Source organism: Artibeus jamaicensis, unplaced genomic scaffold (assembly GCF_021234435.1).
Source record: "Artibeus jamaicensis isolate MK-2021 breed Jamaican fruit bat unplaced genomic scaffold, CSHL_Jam_final contig_729, whole genome shotgun sequence".
In the NCBI taxonomy this organism is placed as follows: Eukaryota; Metazoa; Chordata; class Mammalia; order Chiroptera; family Phyllostomidae; genus Artibeus; species Artibeus jamaicensis.
In genome coordinates this window covers 5,373,534-5,401,343 of record NW_026521939.1, presented here as the reverse complement: position 1 = coordinate 5,401,343, position 27,810 = coordinate 5,373,534, and the positions used below count along the sequence as shown (strand labels likewise).

Here is a 27,810-nt window from a genome sequence, read left to right as displayed (position 1 = left end):
CACACAGGGGTACCCTGTAAAACCTTGAAAACCCTGTGTTTCTTGTATGTAAAATCTAGGCCGTCAGATGGTTATTCTATATTTTAAACTGGGAGGTCTGGTGGGTTCAGAGATTTCGGTCCTCCAGGGGACACTCAGAGTTAGTGCAGCTTCTGAGAGCCCAGGGACCTGGGGCAGGGACCACCCTGGGAGGAAGGAGTCTATGCCCCCAGGTCTCAGGGGAGGGGCCATCCGTTCCTGTTTGCTGCAGGATCATTAGCGCAACACAAGGCTCAGGTTCGGAAGCACCTGAATCAAGAAGCCCTGTCTCTCAGGTTAGAAAGCCCTGTGACCTGGGGGCAGGGGTCCATTATCCCACAGTGGAGATGAGTCCCCGCCTTCTGAAGGGAGTGAGCAGCCACAGAAGGCTGATGAGGGCTTCGTTCTCAGGGGACCCCATGGCCCTGGGCTGCTCACTGCTGGGAACTCGAGTCCCTGCCTCTCCTGTGGGTGCAACCACACGGACATCTGGTCACCTCAGGCATTCGTTCAGACACCTAGTCCCTGCGATGTGAAACAACTGCTTGTGTTAAGGATCCACAGCCACCTCCGGAGATTCTCTCTTTTCCTCTCCTGTTTTTATGTTTTGCTTGGGTAGGCAGTAATGACCTAGCTGTTGAAATGACCTAGACCCAAGGCCAGATCACATTCTATAACCAGAGAGATGTCTTTCCTTCTTTGGGGGGGAACAACTATTCCCCCAATTTCAACCCTTAAAAAATGTAAGTTACACTTTTCTTGCTTCATCTAAATAATAATCAATAAAAATTATGTTCTTCCCTTTCAAGACTCCTCTTAATGGGAACTACAATAAGGTGGGAGCGGGAGAGGAAGCTACAATTCACGGAGGCAGAGAAGTGGAACAGGGCTGTGCATTTTCAGCTTCATCAGGACAGAAGCGGTTCTGCAGCCAGAGTCCCAAAGAAGAGTGACAGGGAGTGACTTGTACCAACACCCAAAGGCAGCCAGGAGAGGCCCAGCTCCTGTTTACAAGGCGATGTTCCCACTTCCACCAGCACACCCACTAATAATAAAGGACACGGGCCTTCCCTGCTTGGGAGCATGGGAGCTCTCGCACAATCCTGGGCACAGAGGCGTGCAGCTGGGAAGTCATTCCTCTCTGGGGCCTGTGGCTGCAGTGCGGGAGTAGCACCCCACCGGGGACTCAGGGACTAATTATGCTCCTGCAACCTTCACTTACTCCCCCGTATTCTTTTCTACATGGGAGACTGTGCTCAATTTTTACATTTAATTTTCCCCTTTCCCGACGTCTTAGAAATTCAAAACCTGTGTGTGTATGCCAGAGGAAGGGGTATTCTATTAGATTAATATTTGGCTGCCAGAAAAGCAGTGGTAGCTTAGGGTAGGGGTCAGGTGACACTGTAATGGGTGCAAAGTGAGGGTTCCTGAAAATATTCCCCAGAGCCCATGGTTGGAGAATGGGGAAAGGGGATGATATGGCAGTTAAGATACTTTTCATAATAATGGGAAGTTAATAGCTAGCTAGTTGATAGCTGTGCTACAGTCCAGGGCAAAAGGAGTATGTGACTTTCAGAATGTACAGTGACTGGTGAGGTAGCCTGGGGGAACTTATACAGCACCTGCTTGAGAGGCTCCTGTGTCACAGGGTCCTCTTGCCCGGACTAAAGATGGCAGCCACAGTAGGTAAAAGATATGGGGGGACTGGCAAAAGTAGCTCATCGTAGGAAAGGCCAGATACAAGATTACAAAAGAAGGCCAGATATGAGGTCACAAAAGAAGTTCCAGGTCAGCATTTAAAATCAGGGTGGGCTGAAAAAGAAGGGGACTGGTCTGCCATGAGGGCTGAGAGAGTAGGTAGCAGCCACAAGGAATGAGCCCTGAAGTAAGGAGACTCAGCCATGCGGCCTGGGGTAGTGAGGAAGGCAGCCATGCAGGCGGAGGAAAGGGTGTAAGGAGAGAGCTGATGGAGCTGTGTGGGGATCTGGCAAAGCTGACGGAGCTCTACAGGAACCAGTGGAACTAGGCAAGGATTAGCAGGAGATGCCTGGAATGCTGAACTGAGGCCAGGTTCTATGGTGTAGATTTTTGCTTCTCTGAAGGACATACGGAGAAGCCACTTGCTTGGGACATGTGCCTCCGTGGACTCCACCATGATCTAGTGTAACATAGAATACTTTTCCCTGAACCACTACATGGAGGTGACACATACAACATGCCCCAGATCCTGAAGGAGAGGGCTGCTGCGAGGGGAGGAGGACTCTGAAACCCACCAGTGCAGATTCCAGCGGGGGTGGGGACTGTGGGCCAGCTTAAGAACAGGTAAGGAAATGGGGAACTTCTGGGCACGTTGTGGGCTCACAGCCTGGTGGGGGGCCAGGGAAGTGCTGGGTCCGTGGCAGAACAGAGCTCTGAGCAGGAGTGCTCCCAGCTCCCTTCAGGTTGGAATCCCGTAAATAAAAACCTCTTTCCCTCAACACTATTTTGTTGGGTCATGCATCAAGGTGCCACATGCAAGAGCCCCTCTTTGTTCAGTTACAACATGAGCTTAGAAACTCAGGTTGTGACAGCCAAGCCACGTGAGTGCGCCATGTCCATCAACCTCTCTGAGACTTAGTTCCCTCATCCGGAGGTAGAAATAACATCAAAAACCACTCGGGTCATGGAGAAGTTCAAGTGAGACTCAGTAGTGCATGAGGTCACACAGCAGGAAGCTTCGTGTGATACACTCAGGCAGCGCTCAGTAATTATACCTTCCTTTCATCCTTTTCTAAGTATCTAAGAGATCTTTTTTTCATTTGCACAAATCTTTTTTTGCTATTCATAATCTCCTCTGTAGGACATGGAGTGTGGGGTACACATTAAGGTTTCCATGCGGAGTGGACAATTTTCTAGATTTCCATTCCCGTTTTCTATGGCCTACCTTAAACACAGCTGTCAGCACAAGAGGCTCATTAAAAAGATTGTTTTGACTGATGGCATGTTCATGTATCAAATTGGAAATCTGTCCAAAAATACTCGAGGGAGGTAGACAGGGGTGGCGGCGAGTCACAGAAGGGAGAGTTTTGCAGGGTTGAAGATGAAATTTACTAGGGATAAAGGGCTCTAGTGGGACTTGAGCCAGGAAGGTCCTGGGAGAGCATGCTGCAGGCATCCAAATGGGACAGTCATTCTAATAACTGGGGAAAGAGAGATTCTGAGCAGGCAGAGATTCCTTAAAGAGCACAGCATTTGCCAAAGTAGCTTGCTTTTCCACAGCCCTTTAGAAGGTGGCCTTCCCTGCTCACTGGCTAATGGCCGCGGCCTTTGTCATAACCTCAGCTACCCCGCTGCCCACGATTCCAAGTCATTTCCAGCCTGGACTTAGCTCTTGGACTGCCCTGAAGACCTCTCCTCTGGACGTCCTTGAGAATACTCATGACTCACTGCTTTTGCCCCAGTGACTGTTCCTCCTCTTGTGGGCTCCCTGGGTCTGTAGGCACAGTCACCAGGTAATGCAGGGGTCACTCAACTCCCTTCCTCCCCCTGGGCCATGTGTCCCTTTGGTTTTCCTGCTTGAGCCTATTCACAGTCCTCTCTGCTCGCCATCCTCGGGTTGGTCTTTGTGCCTTCCAGTCTGCCCTCCCCTCTATCCCCAGATATGTCAGGACATTCATCTGTCAGTGGCTTAAACCAGGAAAGGGTATATTTGTGTTTATGATTGCTGCTCCATCCCATAGAAAGAAAGGTGGGCAGCCGGGGTGGTTGCAACTGCTTAAGGATTTCAGTAAGAATCAGGCTCCTCCTGTTTTCTGCTCGGCCATCCTCAGCTTGAGGCTTTGTCCTCAAGATTGCATGATGGCTGCATGGCTTCCAGGCACTGTATCCAAATTCCAAGCAGAAAGAAGAGGGAAGGGCCAATAAAAACGCTTCCCCGGTAGCTCTACTTATGAAGTTCCAGGACTGGGTCATGTGACCACATGTAGCTGTAGCCAGGTCTGAAGAGAAGTGCTTCAGGCCTTTCTTACTGCTGCCCTGAAGACAACCAGGGAAGGAAGCAAAAATGCACCGTGGACATACTGAGCCAGGCTGTCTTTCTACAATGCAAGACCCAACTGTGCCACTTATCCATGAAAAACTTTTCCACGCTTCCTTACTGCCCCAGGGGCGGATCTGGCTCCTGGGCCATGTCATCAAATACCTGAGCCCCACTCGTACCACTGAGTGGCTTCAGTGCCAGCTCCAGCCCATGCTGGGCTGCTCCGTGGCTCTGGTCTCAGCCCACACTGAGCCCTGGGCTTGAAAGCCCTCTTCCTGCCCACATCTGTGTGATGAACTCTTACTGTATTTTGTTGTGTATAATGTGCACATTTATGCCCACATTTTTGAGGGAAAAATAAGGATGTGTGCTATACATGGGTAGTACTAATTCCGTATCTGTATGTTTTTAATTATTTTTATCTATGCTTATGTGTTAAAAGTGTAACTCTAGAAAGCAATAATGAAATCCACATGCAAAATAATATCCTGGAATACGACAATTGGTTTTGTTTCTAAATATAAATAAACAATTTCATTAAAAATTAAAATGATTTTTTTCCTGAAAGTTTGGGCCCAAAACGTGAGTGCACATTATCCATGGGTATTATGCATTATGCGCAGCAAAATATGGTGCTCACCCTTCGAGGCCCTGCTGGCTCCTCCACTCGGGGAACACAGCCCGGGCCAAGCTGGACCACACGGGCTCCCCTTCCTCCTCTACGTTTGCCCTACGATCTCCCGTTCCCACCTTGGTGTCTCCTACTGGCCTGTGAGGGCAGAGACCAAATACGTTTAACGCATTACCTGTCTCCAGAACAAACAGAGCTGCTGCTCTAAAAACGACTGCTGGATAACAGAATGGATGGGTGAATGGGTATATGAAGCTTGTGGCAACTCATAAGCTACATTTTTATTAGCTGTCCTAAAGGACAAACTCAAATCTCCTTTTTGCCAATATTATCTAAGGAGAAGAGTTCCAGTATTTTCTGATATTGCAAAAGCATTACCAAAGAGGGTGTTACCCTCTCATGGGGAACATCAGGCCTTCTGTTGGGAGAAAGTAAGAGAGAGTGGAATGAGCACTGATTTTAAATCCTGCCTGATACTTCAATGCTTCACGATGAGCTACTTTACCTCCCTGAACATCCATTTCCTCAGTTTAAAAAGGGTGTGATGATAGATCCCTCGTGGAGTTGCTGTGAATCTCAGAGATGATGTGTTTAAAACCCGAGCACAGGCTTATCATTGCACACTGGAACACAATGTTTTTTTGGCACTGTTTTTGAAATAAGGTGTGAGCTTGGGGTTCTTTCTGTCTTGCCCTGGGAGAAATGCTGGTGCCTCCTAACATCATATGTTTTTCTCTTTGCTAAAAGAATCCTGATTTTGTTCTGGGAAATGTCCTGCTCTGGGAGGTCTTGGGCCTCATCCCTAGAACCAGGACTGAGGCAGCTGAAGCATTTCCGTTCCTGTGGCCACTCGAGGGCTGGGAAAGGGTCTGAGGCCCAGGTCTGAATAGGAAGCCCAGGGAGGATGCCAGCTGGGTGTCCTGGGACAGGTGCTGTTTCTTTTAACAAGTCCCCTTTTCTGCCTTTGGGGGTTGTCAACTGGTGTTCAAAGCTGTGGCAGCAACCTGAAAGGGTCCAACCCGGGGAAGGGCCACACAGGGAGTGGGGAGCCAGATCAAGGCAGGGCCCTGGTGTAGGGGACCGGTTTGTCTTGGCCTGGCAAATGTGACTCAGCTCTGTATGGAAAACCTACAGAAGAGAAGTGGTGGGCAGGAGCCAGACCTTCAAACCGAGTTTTCCTATGGGAATCAGGCCTAGAAAATGCATACAGATTGTTATGGCTTGCTCTTGCTAGAACTCCCTCACCCTGGTCTAAAGCAACAAATGTGTATTGTCTATCTTCAAGGTAATAACCAAAGCCTGTATGAGTTTTCCCAAGGACAGAGCTAATGAGCTCATCACCATTCCCCTCTGCATGTTATTTTCATTTTCTTGATTGTACCTAGAATGTAGACAATAATATTCTATGTAATAGATAATAAATCTTTCTTTGATGTAAGACCCAAGGAAGACAATAAAAGCCTGTCTAGGCAAGGGTTGGGGCGCTCCCCTCTTGAGGGAGTGGCCGAGGCACCATAGGCACTCTCCCCTTGAGAGAGTAGTCGTGCCTGTTCCCTTTTTCTCCACAGGATTGTTGTCACCTGTGCATTGATTCTCTTTGTCAGCCACAACAGGCAGACTCTGCTGGACAGAGTCTGCAACACCCTGGTCCCTGAATTAGCTCAACAGAGGGCCTGAGCCACCCAGCCTTCTACTTAATGTGAGATGATAAACTTCCTTGTCTGAGCCGGGCGAGCTGAAAGAAAGTAATCCTACCCTGTCCATTGTAGAGTAGTAACCCCTTACGGGTGACCGATAATGTGGTTTTGAAGACTATATAAGCTGGCCTTTGGGTGCTCTTTCAAAATAATAGAGTTGCCTGGGACCAAGAGGTCCCAGGATTTCCTCAACAGGGTAGGGTTCGGGATTCCATGGAAGTATTGTTTTGTCAATGATTTCTGGACATTCTTTCCACTGCTCGAGGAACTGCCTTTGGATGCCTGTGTTCAACAGGACCGAGGCAGTGCTGCGGCATCGCAGGAGTAGGGCTCTGCAACCTTAGGCCACGTCGGTAAGATGACTCGGAGGCAACTCGGAAGTGAGAAACAACACACTTCAGAGGCAGAGTGGGAGTTATTAAAATACCTAAACCACGGTCAACCAGAAATGAAAAGATAGTATTTTTTTCCCTTCAGTTTTAGCCTTGCACTTGTGGCTAGATGAGGTTAAGCGTGGAAAATGCTAAATGGCATACATTTTTGAAAATCGATGGCTTTGTAATTATTATCCTTAAATATGTCAACAATGATTGATCTTAAGTCCCTAGACCAGGGATCCGCAAACCACAGCCCATAGTCTGTTTGCTTATAAAGCATGTGTGCTTCTCACATTTCTAAATTGCTACATTTAGGTTAATACATGCACCAGTGTAATATTCTCAATTTTGCCGCTGGCTCACAACATCTAAAATATTTACTCTCTGCTGCCCCTTTGCAGAAACAGTTGGCCAACCCTCAACCTAGACCTCATTAAAGAGATTCTTTTTATTCTTTTTTCATTTTTTTTGAGAAACTAAGAAGAGTCAGATGAGTCCAAAAAGTAACAGAACACTTATACCACCGACAGATAACAAATATTAACATCTCATATCTGTCTTCACAGTTCTTAAGAGGAAAGAAGTCATAATTTTGTAATTTTTATACAATTACAAAGTCCCTTTACCACACCCTGCTGTCCCACAGGCACTTGGCTTTACCTCTATAAGGAATGGACACCTCTGGCCTGAGGGTCAGTGACCTTGACAAGGTTAAAAATGGCTATTCCATTAATCTGACCTGAAGACAGGAAGTGGGGGCACTAATCACAATGCTTCCATGTACTGATGAATCAATCAACCACAAAAGATTTCTTTCCCTTGAAAGTGGTCTTTGCCATGATATCTGGGCTTAGCACACAACAGGCAACTCCAAATCTACCAAATTGACTGAATGGGTGCCCCAAAGCACACATTTGATGGAGTGATTTCATGCAGACAGAACCATGAAGTAAAGCTGTTATGAATTAAAGTAAAGGAAGAAAGGAAAAAAATAATGAAAAAGAAAGAAAATAGGAAAGAAGGACAAAACGTCCTTGATGTGCAGGTCATCCGTGGCAACAGGTGGGGCACTACTCACACATTCTTCAGGGAAACCACAGCCCTATCCGACAGGTAGCCAGCAAAGTAATAACACATCTTCAAATGAGATTTATAGAGAGGAATTTAAATATTTAAAAAACTTTGTAAAGTGTCATGAAGTCCCCATTTTAAGACTTCTGCTCTGATAGGAAGGAAGGCTTTGGTTCCTTTCCTGACTTTTCCCCCTAGACTCTGAGTTCCTTGAGGATTGAACTGATGATTATTATCTTTGCCCCCACTTTCCAAATGCAGAGAGCATGCACAGTAACTAGCGTCCACAAGTGCATGGAAGACTGTAACAGTAAGTAAAGCACCCCACACCAGTAGCAAGAACTCCAATAACTCTTCCAATGGAAATGCAGAACTTCTTTCCACAAAACACCATTCTTGTCATATTGTGCCTCACTAAGACCAATTTCAGGCATTCGTTTTATAAATTTAAAAATGTACAAGCAATTTTTAAATTTTTAAATATATTTTACTGATTATGCTATTACAGGTTTGTCCCAATTTTTCCCCCTTTGCCGGCCTCCACCTGGTACCCCCCCAATTCCCTCTGGCAATCCCCGCCTTAGTTCATGTCTGTGGGTCACTCATATAAGTTCTTTGGCTTCTCCATTTCCTACATTGTTCTTAACATCCCCTGTCTATTTTCTACCTACCAGTTTGCACTTCTTAATCCCTGTACCTCTTCCCCCATTGTTCTCCCCTGTCCCCTTGCAACTGGTAACCCTCCAAATGATCTCCATATCTATGATTCTGTTCCTGTTCTGCCTGTTTGCCTAGTTTGTTTTTTAAATTCATTTATTGACAGTTGTGAATGTATTGCCAGTTTTGATCTTCTTTTTCTTAAATAAGTCCCTTTAACATTTCACATAATAATGGCTTGGTGGTGATGAACTCCTTTAGCTTAATGTTGTGTCTGGGAAGCACTTTATCTGCCCTTCCATTCTAATGAAAGCTTTGCTGGATAGATCAATCTCAGTTGTAGGTCCTTGGCTTTCATGACTTGGAATACTTCTTTCCAGCCCCTTCTTGCCTGCAAAGTTTCTTTGGAGAAATCCGCTGATAGTCTGATGGGAACTCCTTTGTAGGTAAAAATCTGCTTTTTCTCTTGATGCTTTTAGATTCTCTCTTTATCTTTAAACTTTGGCATTTTAATTATGTGTGTCTTGGTGCAGTCCTCCTTGCATTCATTCTTGTTTGGGATTCTCCTGGACTTGTATGTCTATTTCCTTCACCAAATTAGGGATGTTCTCTTTCATTATTTTTTCAGACAAGTTTTCAATTTCTTGCTTGTCCTCTTCTCCTTCCAGTAACCCTATGGTTCAAATGTTGGTATGTTTGATGTTGTCCCAGAGGTTCCTCAGCCTATCCTTGTATTTTTGGATTATTTCATCTTACTGTTCTGATTGAATATTTCTTTCTTCCTTATGTTCCAAATCACTGATTTGATTTTTGGCTTCATCTTCTCCACTGATGGTTCCCTGTAAATTTTCCTTTGTTTCACTTAGTGTAATCTTCATTTCTGCCTCAGTCTTTTATGCTGTTTATGTAACCACTGAGTTCCTTGAGCATCCTAATAACCAGTATTTTGAATTATGCATGTGACAGATTGCTTATCTCCATTTTGTTTAGTTCTTTTCCTGGAGTTTTGTTCTGTTCTTTCATTTGGGCCATGTTTATTTGTCTCATTTTGTGTTTGTTTCTACGTATTGTTAGGTAGAGCTGCTTTGATTCCCTGTCTTAGAAGCATGTCCTATTGTAGAAGAGTGCACTGGTAAATCGGATGGCGCAGAGCTTTAGGCAATCGCCAGGGTGGGGCAACAGGTATAAACCAGGTTGATGGAGTCTTGAATGTGGTGTAGCCGCTCTGTGGCCCTGGGTGTGGAGGACTCAGAAAGGGAACAATGCTGCTGCCCAACTTCTAGAGTTTTGTCTGGGAGGAAGCTGTCCCCTGGCGCACACTCCCTGATGTGTGTCATTGGTGCCCTTCCAGCTGCTGCCTTGGGGCTAAAGCCCAGAGGGAGTGAGTCTGCATAAGTCCTAAATCCACTGTGGCCCCTTTAAGAGGAGACTACTGGGAATCCTGCAGTTTCTTCCCACCTCCCCAACCCTCCTGGTTTTTGCAGCCAGAAGTTATGGGGACTTACCTTCCTGGCACTGGAACCCTGGGATGGGTGGTCTGTTTTGGGGCTGGGATCCCTCGTTCCTGAGGTGTCCCTCCTGATTTTTATCTACCACACATGGGTGTGGGACCACCCACTCCATGTTTCCACTCCTCCTATCCATCAGGATGGGACTTCATTAATGTCTCGGGTTTCCATATAGCTCTTGACAATTTTCTGATGATTCTTGGTGACAGGTGTAGTTCAGTCGTAATTTTTGCTGTGGTTTTGTGAGGAGGCAACCAGTATCTACTTACACTTCCATCTTGCCCGGAAGTCCTAATGTAAGACACACCTCTGCTCAGGAGTCCAGGGAAGAGTGGGAGCTGCCCCTGCACTTCAGCAGAGTAGGGCAAGGCAGAGGCCTGGGCACCGTGGAGAAGAGGGGACACGTGTCGCAGAGAGCGGAGCATGTGCGAAGTGGGGGTATAAGCAAAATGGTGGCACACTGTTTGTGCCCACAAACATTTTAAAGATTTAGGCTTGTTTGTGAATAAAGTAGTTCATGACAGCAGTATTTATCAGAGAAAATAAGTGGAAACAGCTTAATTGTCCAATAATGTAAACAGTTCAATGAACACATTATACCTATATAGTACAAATTACCTGTAGTTTGTGGTCAGAATGACATGAGATAATAAAATGTATGACATAATCTATGCTTGTAAAATGCTCAAATGACATGAATTCAGTTGTATGAAATGGAACTTTTTAATAACAAGAAAACATTCATGAATGGATTGCTTGGCAAATGGATTTGCCAAGCCACCTACGCAAAATACCCCAACCTGTGCAACCCAGCAGACAGCACTTTTGTGTTAAATCACAAATCATACTAAACACACAAAATATCGTAAAGCTAAGAAAGTGACACTGGGGAACTGTGGAATTACGGGGAAGTCATTGACAAATAAAGCTCTGGCAGAGTAAACACACACTTAAGTTCCTTAGAAGGGTAATAACTAGATTATTGACAGATTCAGAAAGAGACCCTTAGGAAAACTGATGAACCCACAAATAGCGTTTTCTCTTACAAAAATGACCCTCCATGCTGCTGCCAGAACCCAATGTAAAGTGCAGGATGCTGTTGGATAATTATTTGAGACAACTTTGGCCAAGGAAAGAAAGCCTACATGTGATTTGCTCTCTGCTCATTCTAAGACTTGGTACATATTTGCAGTAACAACCAACACTTTATCAAACTGAAAGAAACTGGTTGGCATAATTTGTCTCTTTTTATCAAGATAATGTCTCAAATCAACCTTTATTTTTATTTTCCCACTATTTTTCTATGAGTTATGGTCCCTATTTTTTAAGTGAGCTTTGGCAGGAGTCCATAATCCTCAGATAAGAGCCCAACTGAACTTGTTCCCCTGGGCAGCCCTCAGAGACCCGTGGAGGTGGTACAGATGCTTCCCTGTTTCAGGAAAACGACAAAACTAGAATCTTTGCCTGTAGAAGCCACAATTCACCCACTCAAGGTGAAAGAGTGAACTCAGAGGCTTACTCTAAAAGAAAAAGTTCTGCTGGTTGCTGAAGCCAGAGGGGAATTCCACGCCCAGTGGATTCCCTGGACCCTCACTCTGCAGACCCCTTCAGACATTCTCATTCTAAGCCTCTGCGTCTGGCTGGGCCAACTCCTTCTCCTAGACAGCACCTTAAGAAGAGCAGGTGGAGAGGGGGTGTGCTAGGTAAGCAGATGGGACCCGCTGGGCCGGCTCTTCTTATCTTGCTATGAACACCAAACCCGATGCACACTCCACTCACTGCCCTGACAGCAACGTGGTTCACAAGCCAGGCCCCAGAGGCGGCGCCCTTGATGTGAGCGCAGCTCTGCCTCTTCCCAACTGTGTGAATCTGGGTCAGCTGACTGGTCTCGCTGTGTCTTGGTTTCCTTGTCTATTATATCACAACGGTCCCCAAAGCATAGAATTTAGTAAGTGGCAATGATCATTATACCAATATAATGTTAATTGTTTTAAATGGCTTACAAAGTAACATGGACAGTCGAGTAAGGTGGTTCCCCTGTGGTTTTTAGCAGCCACGGTGGCGCATCACTGGGCTGCCTCTGGGAGGTGGCGCCCTAACGGGGTGGGCAGAGCAGCAGGAGAAAACACGGTCGCCGAGACCTGGGTTCCAATTCCAGCAGCGCTCCAGCGATCCAGCAGTGGGTCAGAGGTATGAACTTGTAGAAAAAGAGAATGTGTTTCTTCCACATCAGTTTATCTAATGTTGTCATTTAAACATTTTTATAATGATACTGATGCCATTAAGATGGATGGCATTTAATAGCACTACTGGCACTGTAAAAAGATTTGGGATTATCTGTCCTGTGATCCCTGCTTCATAGCTCTGTGACCCAAACAAGTGATTCAGCCTCCAGGACTCGAGTTTGCTGGCCAGAGAAGTGCAGGCCACGCCGACGTCCTGTGGGGTTGCCGTGTGCACTGCGGCGGCGGGTCAGGACAGCATGGACAGCACTGGGAGTGAGAATAAAACCGAACGTTGTACCGGCGGCTCTCAAGAAGCTTGTAAATTGTTTGCCTTTCTTCAGGAGAAAAACTGCTCTATTAGCGCTCTTCCTTCAGTGTTACCACAGAGGAAATGCGATCACCGCCCCCTGAGGGGCCCAGAAGTGCAGCCCCCGCCCAGGCAGCGAGGCCGGAGTGGAGGCGCAGGGCGAGGGCAGCACAGCACGTGTTCCGCACCAGGCCTCTTCCGCCCGCCCCTTCCTGCGGTGTGCCTGGTGTCCTCACCTCTACTGCGGACAGCGTCCTCGGGGTCGTGACAGGGGCATGAAAAGCCACATCTGCACCCGGAGGCTTTACCCAAATGGGTGCCATTCTTTCACTCCCTAATGAATCATCAATATGCAAACATTTCTGTTAAGTAAAATAGAAAAATAAAATGAAAGCAGTTTCTAGCTCATTTTACGTAGCAACACCCTGAATTTGTACTTACACTGTTGGAGAGAGTGGGGGTCAACACCTCTCAAGTGAAAGCAGGTCCAGTAAATACAAAATACCCTGAGCTAGTCCAGGAAGTAAGAGTGTTCAGCTAAGCAAGGGATATTTCAATTAAAAATTATCATTGATTTTAGAGAGATAAGGGGAGAAGGAGAGAAAAACATCGATTTGTGGTTCCACTTATTGATGTACGGTTGATTCTTGTATGTGCCCTGACCGGAGATCGAACCTGCAACCTTGGCGTACTGGTTTGAAGTTCTAACCAACTGAGCTACCCGGCTGTGGCTGAGATATTTCACTTTGACACAGGAATCCCGCTGCTCATTTGAAAATGACACCAATTGCTATTTGTAAAACATGACCTGAAAAAGAGAGGATGTACTATTTTGACTCGACGGACAGACACCACTGTTTTCCATGCACTGTGGCTCCTCGCTGGAACGTTGCAACGGGAGTCTTTCAACAAGTTTTTTAACATTTTTGGTCTGTGTGATGTACAGCACTGGAGAAGGACCATTATCTGTTTTGCTCCTTTCCGTCCCCGTGGCCTAGCACCGGGCCCGGGCTGTCTGCTCCGTGAGTGGATGTTGACTTAACTTTGGGAACCAGCAGCACACATTTACACATGCCAGATTCTCGACTTATAAATATTTACCATCAGGACTTGATTTAGCTTTAATTAGCCCAACTGTTAAGGATACCTCCGGAGTGGGAAATCTAATCCATCACTTTGCACCAGATGTAGCTTCGGCAGTTGGTCTTTTATCCAGTTTTATAAAGAATGAAACACAAACTTCAAATGACTAAAGCACGATGTTGTATGCTGAACTGACTGGCAAAATGAACTCAAGACCAAATCATAAAAAATAGTGAGGGTAAACTCCTAAAGGTGGTATCAGAAACTCTGATGCTACACATGCTTAAAAAAAAGATGGCAAGTTCTCACCTGAAAGTTGGTTAAAAAGAGAAGCCAGTAAGAAAGACAGTTCTTTAGATGCATTTTAAACAGAGGGTATCATAAGGTGATTGCCATTTCCTTTTGAACACATAAACTAGATCCAGAAAAATATGACTATGAAATTATGCATTCAAAGGTGTTTACTAATACATTAATTGGCAAGGTATCTGCTTTAAAAATAAATGAAGATTCTCCCTGGCTGGTGTGCTTCAGTGGGTAGAGTGCTGGCCTGCAAACTGAAAGGTCACTGGTTCAATTCCCACTCAGGGCACATGCCTGGGTTGCAGGCCAGGTGCCCAGCTGGGGGCATCTCAGAGGCAGTCAGTCAATGTGTCTCTTCCTCTCTTTCTCCCTCCCTTCCCCTCTCCCTAGAAATATTTTTTTTAAAATATTCAAATTCTATCACTAAATTCTATAGAAATTTTCCATCTAGTTCAGTGCTTTCCAACATTTTAAACTAATACACCCTCGAATATACCCTTTCGATAGAACTAAAAATAACCTGCAGTCCTCATCCACCCAGAAAAATCTCAGATTCCCCACGACTCTATCTTCCTAAAAGCCAAGAAGTTTCTTGTGTAGCTTCATGTACTGTAGTTTGTATTATGAAGAGTTGCTAATTCCTTTCTTTTCCAATTTATAAAGTTATGTTAGCACATGGTAGGCATGTCCCCAAACCTGCCTGTCCTTGCCTAGAGAGTCTCATGGGCGTTCACAAGATCCTGCCCCTCCTGCCAGCACCACCGGGGTGAGAAAGCCCAGCTCTCACTGAAGGACACGGCGAGACCCCCTGCCAAAGCAAGTCTACCTGCTGGCAGCTCTCAGCATGCATGACAACAAACAACCCACAGCAAGCATGTTCCATGTTCCGGGCTCAGTGCCGAGTGCGTTTATACGCCCTGCACTCTGTCTGACTGTCACACCAACCCCCACCTAACAAGTGAGAATGTGAAGGCAGAGAGGTGTTCAGAGGCTCATGTGGAGCACTGGCCCGGGGAGGAGCACTGGGGAGCTGGATCTAGGTCAGTCTAAAGTCAAAGCTGTCTGCTCGCCCCTGGTGTGACACGGTGTCACCTATCCCATCAGCACGAACACGTCGCCCGGCACCAATTTCAGCTTTTCCCTTACCTGCATACTACCCACGCTATTATTTACCTACTATTTTCCTTAAATTCATGAGCTAGTTATATTTTTCTAACACATCTTAAAACAAACAGTCAAATGTTGGATGTTAAGGGCCTCCCCGCACCCTTCCACCTCCACCCCACCTCCAGTTACCTCATGGGCCTCCCCTGGGATGTGTCTCACCCAGGCACGCCCTCTGCAGAGGAACCCGAGCCTAGTTCTGGGCCGTGACTCAGGCAGTTGTCACAGTGCAGTCACCTGAGTGTCCTGGAACTGGACATGTGCACAGTGTGGACAAGGTCATGGGGGAGAGCAAGGGTGACAGACACACTGTGAGGGGAACATTTCTCTAAGCCAAGAATGGGAACACTGTGGCCTGTGGGCCCACCACCTGCTTTTGTAAATGTAATCTCACTGAAGACAGCCACGCGCATTTGCTTTATGTACCCTCTGTGGCGGCTTTCATGCTATGAAGGCAGAGTTGAGTAGTCGCCACAGACACTGTGGTCCACAATTTCTGACTCCCTGCAAAAAAAAGTGCAAGTTCGCCAACCCCTGCTCTAGGTAATGAATTTCCCACTTGACAAATACCAATCTGCGGGTAATCTGGACGTTACCTATGATTCTGCTGATAGAAGATTGGAATCAAGTTTAAACCAGTTCTATCTAACCAATTTTAATTTACTGAGGGACTATTCTATGAGGCTTGGCTAGGGCCTGGGCTTAAAAAGGTGAACAAAGCTGGGATCCTGCTTCCCGAAAAACAGCCAGGACATAAAATAATTTTAGTACAATGTAGTAAGGTGTTAAGGGTATGATTTGGTGTTTTCTTTTTCCTATAAAGTGAAACTTGTAAACCTAACCTTTTTGTTCTTTGAAACTTTGAAATTAAAGGCCATAACCTTGGGCTGAGAGCTCTCTCTCTCTCTCTCTCTCTCTAGTTTTCTTTCTTGAGCATAAATACTAGGGATGAAACTATAATTCTGTGAAATTACTCATTAACTTTTCCAGGAGAGATCACTTTTGGGGATTTTTCATGATTGCCAAATTCACTCTGGGCTCTCCACCACACAGTCTTAATCCCCACTGAAGAAAGGGGAAAAAAGGTATAGAGACAGCAAGACAAACAGTTAAAGAGTTAGCCTTTTGTTTTTCAAGGTTAAGTTTTCAGATTGGAATCCGTATTAGCTGGGTCACATATTAACTAACCTACTGCTGAAAAAGGCCTGCGGGACGGAGACAGTGGCCAGGTTCAGGCAGGAGGTCCTTACCTACTATCTGTCCTTGCAACTCTAACGAGGTATCAGATGAATTAAGGGGAAAACCAATTTGAATATCCCGTGGATGTGATGAAATAGACTATCCTCAGGCAGAGCAAAAAGAGGACAGAAAGTAACGGGTGTCCCTTCGTGTCTGCGCGTCTGTCCCGCCCTGATGACTGTTTATTTGCACTGGCTATTGACAACGTTTCGTATCACGCAAAGAGGGTTTTTCATCGAGCTTCAGAAAGAGAAACAGAATGCTTCCGTTTGTAGGGAAACCTGAGCAGAGAGGCTCCAAGGCCTAATTCGGAGATGACATCCCCCCCCACACACAGGGTGGCCCTCGGTAGAGTAACACCCCTCCTTCTCACCTGCCTCATCCCATTTGGAAATGGATGCAACAATGTGCGATGATTGTTGATGTTCGTTATTAAATCATTTATTCATCCCACACAATGATTCAGAATATTCATTAAGCTTGCTGGAAAGAAGCTGGGTTTTACCTCCAAGGTGGTTTGAGAAGGAATGTGCTCTTTAAAGGATATTTTATAACAACACAATTATCATAATTAAAAGCTACCTTGGATATTCTGATGAGCTTTTGACATACTTTTGACTACTGGCATTTTAACACAAGGAGATAAATGAGACTGAAATAGTACTGGGGAATAATATCGCTGTGGAAGGAAAAAGCCAAGGCAGAATGAAATACCACCTTGCCGGCACTGCCCCCAATTTTATCATGATCCTTGAGTTTATTAATTTTACAAAATGTCACTTGAACTTCTGGCTTTCCAAAATGAGCTCAAATTACATTGCTGCGACCCAAGGAATCTGCATTACTGAGTCACAGGCGCACATACTCCCTACGCAAGCCCGCCTACCTGAGCTCCAAACCCAGCGGTCACTCAGCCTGCCAGAGCTGTGCCGCATCCGATCCAATCTCTTCCTGATGTTGCCTGTGGTTTGTTCTGTTTGAAAGGCCACTAAGCAGAGAGCCTGAATGGTTAAGCCACTAAAACGGACAGGTGACTGCAGCAAGAGCACCCATCTCTCTGGTTTTCCTTGTAAGCAGGTCCAGGTGAAGATCCTAATGCCAGTTGCCAAGAAGGTGGTGCCTGGTGGGAATATCGGGGGCCACTTGTGGAGAGAGAAACTGACTGCTTAGAGAACCTGGACACCCGCATGTGGATCAGAGCAGAAAAATACACAAGGCCAGACTTAGTGGCCACGTGACGACACTCGGAACACACCACGCTATGCGTGGACTTTGCAGAAACATGGACTTGTTCTGCTCTGTGCCTGGCACACTGGCACTCCGGTTGCTGAGGGAAGGGTGTGAGTCAGTTTCAGCCCTTTGTTCATCCCGTAAACACTTGATGAGGCATTTACTATGAGCCGAGACCTGAGCCCGGCCTCCTGAATGAAGAGGTGACTATAACAGCGTCTCTGTGTTCAAGGAGCTTAGAGTCTAGTGGGGGATGCAGACAAGTCAAGACATACAAATCCGCTGGGATCAAGGAAAGCTGAAAAGTGCGATGGGGCCGGAGGGCACCGCATACCGAAGGTGTCAGAGGTAAGGAGGCGTTGGCCAAGTGAAATGCATGAGGCAGAGGTGACGGGGAAGGGTGAGGAGCTGGCTTTGTCATGGGAGTCAGGGGGTGGTAGAACTACATGCCCTTCAGGTTGCTAGGTGGAGACAGACTGGAATGGTGAAGGGTGGGGCAGGGGCACCAGTTCAGAGCTGTTGCTATGACCCAAATGGTGGCCTAAAGGACTGGACAGGCTGGAGAGACATTAAGGAGGTAGAATTAAAGGCACATGACATACTGGATCTCCCTGGACAAGGAGGTCCTACTGGAGACAGTCCATCAGGGTTCTAGAACCTGATGCCATTCAGAATGGAATATGAAACCTAGATCCCTGCTCTGTCTCAAGCAACCTCCTGATTAAAAACTGGGGTCCCATGTTGCTCTGCCTTCAGGCCTGTGCTGCTAGGGCTGAGGGGTGCCTTCCAGTCTTGCCCTAAATTATTTAATTGGCATTCTTGTGCCAGATACTAGTTTCTGTGAGCCAGTGCAAGTGGAGCCCACCTCCAAGACAGACCAGCTCTGGGTGTGCCAACACATCCTTCCCGAGCCTGCAAGGCAGCAGCAGGCCTGACAGGGGAAGCGGCTGGTGCACCCCAGATACGATGCCACCCTCTGGGGTTCCTGTGGGGGAGCAGCAGGCTTCCCCAAGGATGCCCTGTTAGAGCTGCGGGCTCTCTGTAAATATCTACAGGCCTTAATATCTGGGGCTGCTGGGGTCCTCAGGTGCTCCAACCTACGATGAGAAACCCAGAACCACATGCCACTTAAGACTGTTGTCGACAAGACTGGAGAACAAAGAGTTGCCACGGGGACAGCATTTGCATCACTGAACATTTGATATGAAAGGAATCATTTCAGTGGCATTAAATGTTCTCTCTGACATTATTCTCTGTTACAAAATAGTCTCCACGGTGGTGCTGATGCCATCTTGACACTTTATTTCCTTGTCATCAGAATGGTTTTCTGCACCAACTAAAGCACAGCACAAAATCTCAAGGCCCTTAATAGAAATTTTCTAACTTCATCTCCATGGAACAGTTGGAAAATGTCTCCAATTATGCAAGCTTTTTGTAAAATGTCTCAGAAACACAGAAGGGCCTATTGTACTTTCACAAGTAAATGTGAACTCATTTAATACTCAAAGATGAAAAGAACAGTGTCAGGATTTTTTTTTTTAAATTCTAATGAATGATTGCTACTTGGTTAGCCCACTTCTCTCTCCTTACCCTCTAACAAATAAATGTAAATTTTAGGAAAGGCTGATGAAGTATACACTTCAGAAAGATATTAAAGGAGGGATTAAGCCCAAAACAAGAGACACAACAGTTGTCAAAACTGGACCCTTGCCAAGTCGTGGCACCTCAGGGGATCGGCTCAAAGTGCACCATTTTCATAACAGGAATACTGTAAGTGCTACCCGGAGAAATGAGGCGTGTGAGCTAGTGCACCATCAGAAGCTGAGATCTCTGCAAAAGGAGCATCTTACTTACACAGGTGTCAAATGCACGACCAGTTAAAAATGTACCATAGACTAACACGTTTAAGTTAAGGCCACCCCAAATACTTTTCTCTCTCCGGGTCCTGGAGAACTTATTCTGCTCTAAAGGAAAACTGATGAGGCCCCCAGACCTGCGCACTGCAGCCCCACCCCAGGATGTCCCAGGTTACATCTAAAGGAGTGTGGAGCTCGGCTCTTAAAGATCATCTGCCACTGGACGAGTTCCTGCTTCTCGGAGAAATGAGAAAAGGTGTCCCTGGCGGCTTCCCTTTTCTAGGGGTAGATGCTGCCACACTCAGACCCTGCCCCCATCCCACCTGCAGGGCGGGCCCCCCTCCTCAGCTGGGAGAGCTACCACAACTTTAGTACTTGTAGGCTAGGGTATATTCCAATGCTTCACGGCCTCTTATTTAATCCGCACAACCAGCCTGAGAGCTACTTCTGCTACTCCTATTTTACAGATGGGCGACAGAGCTGGGATCAGAAACTAGTTCTGTCTACAGCCCCATCCCCTCTCCCTTTACCAGGCTGTAGAGGGGCAGAAGGATCTGGAAACCTCTCCTTCAGACTACTCTTCCACCCAGACACCTGGAGTCCCGCCCGCTACCTGCTTTGGCGAACTTGTCTGCCATTTCCTTCCGAAGGGTCTTGGTGAGGTTGAAGTAGTTGTCGTCCTCGTCGATGCTTTGGAGGAACAGCGGGATGTGCTGGAAGATGATGGCATGCTGGCACTTCTGCTGCCCCGCGGCGCTCAGCTGCTGGTCCAGCCACCGGTCCTGGGCCTGCTTCAAGGCAGGGCACCTGGAGGCATCGTAAAGCAACTGGGAGTTGAGGACGAGGAACAGGACGCCCCCGACCCAGAAGCTGAAATAGTCATCTCCCCAAGTCTGCTGGAACTCCGCAATGGTCTCCGGGGTGGGGGTGTTGCCCACGTCGTGGTTGCCGCTGACCAGGACCAGTGGGATCGCACTGTCCACATTCCTGAGCACCCGCTGCAGGTCCTCCGTCTGCTCCTTCCGCCAGGGCGCCCCTGAAAGTGAGGGTCACATTCTTTAATGGCCAGGTCGTTGATACATTTACTAACACAAAATAAGGGAATAATCTGGAAATCCATTCGACTGAGCACAGGGAAACGGCAGGAGCAATCACACATTAAAAGCGAATCGACAAGTGAGATGGGCACTGCTCCCCCCTGCACTGACCTGTCCTTCCCTCTGGGTGCCCTGGACTGGACAACGACGCAGCCGCTGACCCACGGCTGCTGACTGACTGCGGGATGGTGGAGTCGTCGTAATGTTAAACCTCAGCACAGCTTGCTTTTTATCTTTCATTTAGATGAAAAATAAATTTAAATAGTTGTAACCCTTCTGCCCCACCTTAATGGGTCATAATGCGCACCCCCGAGGTGTGCGGGCCCAGCTTTGAACATTAGTCCCAAACTGAACTTTTAAATACTACACACGTGGCCTTGTGAGCTATGTGAGCCCCTTTACAGGAAAAACTCTTAGAACCTGAATGGCTTGGTCAACTGGCACATGCATCTTGCCAAATATACCCCACAGAGAAAGAGGCATTTTATATTCCACCAGTGGTGTGAAAAGGTATAAGGCCTCACCATCTTAGTGTGAAGTGTATCCCTCCTGGTGCACAGGATTCAGTATGGGGAGGATTATTTAGCAAAAAAGGCGGAAAACGTGTGGGGACCCTCCTCCCTCGGATTCCTGGCTTCCACATTTCTCATAATAATGCATTAGCACTTTAATAAATGGGTTTTAAAATGTACAATTCAATTATACATCTGTTTTTTTTAGCCCCTCTGTGCTAATTTAGTCAACAAATAATTACTGAGTGCAGACTACATATCAGGCACTGATTTAATTAGTAGGGGCAAAATATGAGCCCAAGACACACAAATTCTGCCCTTCAAAGTGGGGAGTCAGTTTCCAGTCTGTTTCCACTGTTACGAAGCACTGCTGAGAAAAGCAAGGCAGGGAAAGGACATACTTCCCACACCACCTTAGTCCTGAAGAATATGCTCATTGTTTTGCAAAGACAGCCTAAGAAAACTGCTGGAAAAGAGCAACCCCACTTCCCAAAGGTTGATGGAAACTCACCTGAAAAAGGTTGCCACAAGCAGATGAAAATTATACCCAATATGTCATTTCCACCACGAATTAAAGAGCAAAAAAGTCTTAATGAAGCAATTATAGCTAAGAAAGATCATAAAGCAGAAATAAAAGAATTCCCCTAGATAGTCATAAAATAGGAAGAAGTGAAATAGGAACAGGCAGAAATAACTTGGGAAAGAAATAAAGGGAAACACAAAACCATCTTAGAAATTATTACTACAAAATGATTAGCAGTAGTTGAGATTTCCTTTACAGCCAAGTATATGCCAACTTTTCTAAATACTCCATGTGAGCTTATGAACAAGGTGCACCCTCTCACTGTTGAATATGCAGTTCCTCCCATGTCCACTCAGTCACACTGGTGGGTGCTGTGTGCAGGTGTCCGATGTCATTATTCTTTGCTTTCAGCCTACTGATCTGTATCAGTTTCTGAAAGACGTGGTTAAGTCACCACTACAATTGTGGATCAATCCATTTCTCCTCAAAAATCTGCCAACTTGCATGTTCAGTTACTTTTAGCTACATTGTCAGATGCCTAAAGGTTGAGAATTTCCACGTCACTGAAATATTTTTATACTTAATCCTAATAAATAAAGAAAAAGAAAAGAGGTACAGCGGCTCCCTTGCATGTGGATATCCAGTTGTCCCAGCACCACTTGTTATAAAGAATTGTCTGGGCAACCCAGGCAGAAATCGACTGACCCTAAATACGAGGGTTTATTCCTAGACTCTCAGTTCTATTGCACTGATCTGCATGTCTATCCTTATGCCAGTACTATAGTGTTTTCACTACTGTAGCTTCCTAATAAGTTTAAAATCAGGAAGTGTGAGTCCTCTAACTTTGTTCTTTTTGCAAAAGTCCCCTGAATTTCTATGTGACTTTCAGGATCAGCTTTTGGTAACTGTGAAATCCAGAGAGCTAAGGTCTACCACACAAGACACTCACAACTTTTCTGGAAGTCTTGTTTGGGTTTCTGTCACTGCAGACACATCCACAGCCTGGCTGTTCTCGGACAAGAAGGTGACCCGGTAAGGTTGACCCAAGCCCAGATTAAAGGTGATGCGTACCCCTGAAAGCAATGTCCCGACCTCCTGTGCACCTGTACTACACAGGAGAGAGAGGCGGTGAGGGTATGGGAGCCCTGCTGTGTTCTGAGCAGGGTGTCGTCATATTAGGACTCTGTCCTCGTAAAGATTCATTGGCCCAAGGCAGACAGGATGACTTAGTGAGCTATGAGTGGAGGGAGAGGGGCTGGCACAGAGGCGATTTTATGGTTTTCAGGCACAAGGTTAATAAAAACTAGAACAGAACTGTGATACTAAAAATGGAATGAAAAAAGACCATGTAAATATGGGTAAGCTTCATCCTCTCTGTGTAAGAAAACAGAGGAGAAAATACATAAATGTCTGTTATTTGTCAAATACGTAAATGTCTGAACTTGCTACTGTTGGCCATTTGTCTTCCATAAATTATTTCCCCCCAAAGTGATCATCTCTCTAGTATTTATGTTCTTTACAGACAAACCTTGATGCTACTGTAAGATGCGTGCATACATAATGATGGAATCCTCGATTTAACAAAAGACTGCTAGGCACGTGGTACGTGTGAGACATTGCCCAAGGCTGATGCTGACGAGAGACTACGCGGTGTCCAGGGACGAAGGAGTTCCAGAGCAGTCAGAAGCAGATTTACCTGTGTACTGGTGAGTCCCCTCAAGGGAAGGAATGACCATTCATTTCTGCTTAGAGATGCTGGGGGGTCGGATGGGTGATAAGGTCTTATTTAGAAAGACCACCTCCTTTTCGTTTAAGATTCCATTTTATAATCTGAACTTGGGCACCAGTGGCTATGCCCCTTGCCCCTAAATCTTTGGTCTCATTTGGGATTTTAAATATATGATATAATGAAAAGCTAATAAAAGTTTCACAGCTAAACTCCAAAACACTCACTGCTCTTTCAAAGTCAGAGGCAAAATCTAAAATGCCCCAGTTATCATAAAGCTGGAAGAACAGAAATTATTTGTCTTCAGACAGGCATTTATTTAACAAACATCTGCTGTCCCACTGTGGGCTGGGTCATGGCCACATCAGTGTAAGGAACTGAGTTACCTTTGTTCTCGTGGAGCTCAAAGTCTAGAAGGGGAACCAGACATGGCATCGCATGACTTGTGAAGTTATGTGATTGAAGCCTTGGGCCCTGTGGAAGCACAGGGTGGGGGTACCCTGCACAGCTGAGAGGTGCGAGAGAGTCTTTCCAGAGCACGCAATGCTCCAATCAAACACCAAAAGGCTAGGGAGGAATTAGAGCCTGCTGAACAAAGAAGGATGCTTTCCAAGGCAAAGCAATAGCAGGCCGAAGCACAGAGGTCGGAATGACGGCCCGGCACCCTTCAGGAAGTGTGGCAGGGAAGGGTGTGCAACTCGGAGTCGCAAATAAAGACAGCTTACGTGTTGGGGGTGCCTACTCCATTCTCAGCTAAGTGCTCTACACAGATGATCTCATTTGCTCCTATAAGAACCCAACACAGTATAATTACAAATGTAAATGGGGAAACTGAGGCACAGGTAAAGCCCTCATTCAAGGTCATTCAAGTTTATAAGATGCTCAATGGATTTTTAACTCAAGTAGGGTTACTTCATAAACCACAAGATGTCCAGCTATATGGAATTTCCAGCAGATACTATTTTAGCATCAGTGTGCCCCATGCAGCAGTTGTATTCCTGTACTTTTATTTGCTATATCTGGCAGCCCTAAATTCAGGTCCCACCTGGGGTTAACCCAGCCTGACTCTAAGCTGCTGTCCTCAGCTATGAATGGAAATGGGTACATACACCATCTCCTGGTCAGAGCCAAGGGCAGCTGCAGGGTGAACACTACGGGGAAGAGGGAGTTGCAGGCGACTCCATCAGTTTCTATGTTGAGATGCAAGACCATGATTCAGGTCCAATCTCTTAAACAGCTTGTCCACGTCCCTCTCGATGTGTCACCCACGCACCTGGCAACGACCAAAAAGTGTTGCCAATATAATTTGTTGGTCAGGGCATGAGGAGACGGGTCATTTCTTACAGTATTGGCCGGAGTGGAAAGGTTTCCTTAATTCCAATTTGAAAACCAACATACACTTTGACCCCAACGTTTTAATATGTGGAAATTTTCCCAACAATATGTGTGGGGTAAAAAAGTACAAATAAGAACTTTTATTACCGACTGTTAGTGGGCACAGAGCAGGGTTAGGAGTAGGACAAGGGGAGTGAGCGCAGCACTGAAGAAGCTGGCACTCAGGTGCGTGCGAGCGCCGGCCCTGCACCTGAACGGCCGACAGCGAGCGCCTCCCTCGGTTCTGCTCCCTGGACACCTCACCTGCTTCACCCCACTACCCCTAGTCCTGGTAGACAATGGGGGCTGGATAAGTAAATTATGGTCAAGCCAATCAATAAAATACTATGTAGCCAAAAAAAAAAAAAAAAGAATGAGGAAGACTGTCTGTACTGAGGGGAAAAAAAGCAAGATGAACAAAGGCACACCTCAGAGACACTGCAGGTTCGGTTCCAGACTACCGCAATAAAGCAAGTATTGCAATAAAGTGAGTGGTACTCTTTTTGTTGGCACAATAAAAACGAGGTCTGCCTGTACACTGTGCATTAATTTCCTGCCTTTTATGTAAAAGAAAAAAAGTGGAACTACACATAATATGGGCACACACACTGGAAGGGTGCCTTGAAAACTGGTTCTTTGTGCTGCCTCTAGGGAGAGAAACTGGGTTAGAAGGAAACATTTTAAACTGATAAGAACAGATCCTACACTTGATCTTAGCCAAAAGGCTGAGAAGCAATAGAAACATTTTATATATTCTTTATATTCTCTTGTAACTTTTGAAAGTTAGTCCATATAAATGGGTTCTCTGTTAAAAATGTCAAGAAAATTATGAAAAATATGAGGAAGAAATATGCAAATATGCTTAGAAATGTATCCAGAAAAGACACCCAAGAACTTGGTAGTTGTCTCTGGGAGGAAAACTGGCACCTGGGGTGGGGTGGGGCGGTTAATTTACCAACCATCTACCCCTATACAGAATGGGAATTTTCCTCATAGGTATGCATTACCCTAAAATTTAAAGACATGAGTATTAATTGCACACACACGCACATGTTATCAGACCACTGTTAGAACGGAACGAAGCTGGATGACTATATAATCCCGGGCAAGCCCAGGCCGGGGCTAGGTGTCCTCACACAGCCTCCGTCTTCGGGGCCTCGGATCCTGGTTTTGTAGAAGGCAGCGTTTCTCTCCCCAGGGATGGCACTCCGGGGAGGCTGATGAAGGACCGAGCCTTTCTTTCACCTGCAGCTTTGTCCTCGGTGGAGAAGAAATCCTTTGCTCTAAAAAAAAAGAATGCTGTATTCTCTTGAGTCGTCTTCTACGCTGGACCTGCATCAGACCCCTGCTTGCGGCTTGGCTTCACCTGCCAGCGAGCTCTTCCTCAAGAAGGCGGGCTGTTTCCCTGGGCTCAGTGCTTTTCCCTGGGGTCTGTGTTTCCCCTAAGGACCTTCTTCTTTCCCGCACCTTTGACAGGAACATGGGTTTCTGATTTCAAATAGGCTGAAGCTCAACATGATTAAACAAAATTATATGTTGTTATTGTATTAGAATAAAATCCCCCTGCCTGGTTCATTTATTCCACAATTAAACTCTTCGAGGCACAGTAAACAAAAAGCAAGCATCAGAGCGAACCTGGGATGGCTATTCAGGGAGCATTGCCATAACATTTCAGAAGCAATGATAAAACCCTTGGAAGGATGAGATGAACTCTTGGCCACGTAGCTTTTCTTAGATTTTAATGCACTACAACTCACTGTTTAGTGAGAACTCAGGTGGGTTACTTCATTTCCAAGAATGCAGGTGTTTAGGTTACCACCACCCCCTCCCAGCCCAACCCACCCCAGCTTAGGGCTTCATCTTCTGAAGAGAAAATAACCACTATGTTTCATTTAAACTATTTCTCAACCAGAAGTGCAGCACATACCAGAGAAATTCAGTGCTTCTCTGCCAAGCAAAAAACATGGTGATAACACACATTTTGTTTTCCCTTTGTGGGTAAAGGAGAAAGGAAGCTGTTGCAAAGTTCTGGAGAATACAGCCTGGTTACAGAAAATATGGAACAAGAAATGAACAGCGAACCCATGGATTGCCTTTCCTCCTTAGCCACCCCAACCCTGGCCAGCAATTCGCAGTGAAGACAAAATTTCACCTGCAACTACTGTTAAAGACCACCCATCTCTGCAACCTTCAAAATATTTCCTTTTTCATGGAGATTTTCTAAACAACAGATATTATGATTAGATTTCGAGTGTTCTGTTTACTGTTTTAGTAAGAAGTTGTTCTTCTTTTTTCAACTAGATCACTGTTCTCTGTAGCAACTGGACAAGGAAGAATGTTGCTTAGAGAAAATAAGACCTCTCTATTCCCTAGTCCCTGTAGGCACGAGAACTCTAAGGAGAATTGATGCTGATACACATTCAACCATTGTCAGGGAAATTTAAATTAAATAGCAGGATGACCTTAGTAAGTAAGGAGAGACACAGCCAGGGGATGCAATGAGCTGCTCATTCAGGGGGACAGAGAGTGGACTTCCCAGTTCCATACATTTAGCAGCGAAAACAACAAAATCAATATGGCCCTCGAGGAAGCACACTGGGAGCAGGCACTTGAAAATACAGTGATTTCTGCAGTTATGGCTGCCAAAGGGGAGGCTGGTAGCTGAAGTCTGTGACGGATTACAATTTCCTGTCCTAAAAACTGCTGCCATACTTTGTCAGATCCTTTCAGACCACACAGTCTCTGGGTCTGCCCCAGCTCTGAGGGCCTTTCTCTGCCGAGACTTCACAGGGACGCCGGCCTCCCCACGGACCCTGCTCCCAATGCAAGGCTGTGCAGTGGCGAGCAGTCTCCAGCAGGATTTTCTTTGCACGATGAAGACGCTTGGTAGATGTGAGAGGATTTGGTGTAATTTGGGATCGGCCAAGTGCGTAAATTAGGAGGAAGACATGAGGATACACAGAAAACAACCATCTCTAGTCCTTCCTTCCCTAATTTCAGTAGTGGGTTATCAGCTGGGCAGCCTCAGGACCTGTCCTCCTCACTCCAGACTTTCTGATAAAAAAGAAGGTTCAGCAGCTTCTCCACCCAGCTCCAGTCCAGCTTCTATACACATACCCACACCCACACCCCACTTCTCTTGTCTTCTAAAGCTTCTTTCCCTCACATAGCTGTGACCCATCTTTAAACAATTA

General features: G+C 46.1%; 1 protein-coding gene and 1 pseudogene across 2 annotated transcripts in view; both read right to left on the bottom strand.

Moving 5' to 3' along the window:
* CPPED1 (calcineurin like phosphoesterase domain containing 1) overlaps positions 1-27,810 on the bottom strand; it is a 121,268-nt gene that overhangs the window by 17,632 nt on the left and 75,826 nt on the right. For both annotated transcript variants that reach the window (XM_037151208.2, XM_037151210.2), the window contains one exon: positions 19,998-20,420. In XM_037151208.2, coding sequence (XP_037007103.1) covers positions 19,998-20,420 — 423 coding nt within the window. The remainder of the gene's footprint in view (positions 1-19,997; positions 20,421-27,810) is intronic.
* LOC119053601 (uncharacterized) lies at positions 25,228-25,353 on the bottom strand (annotated as a pseudogene).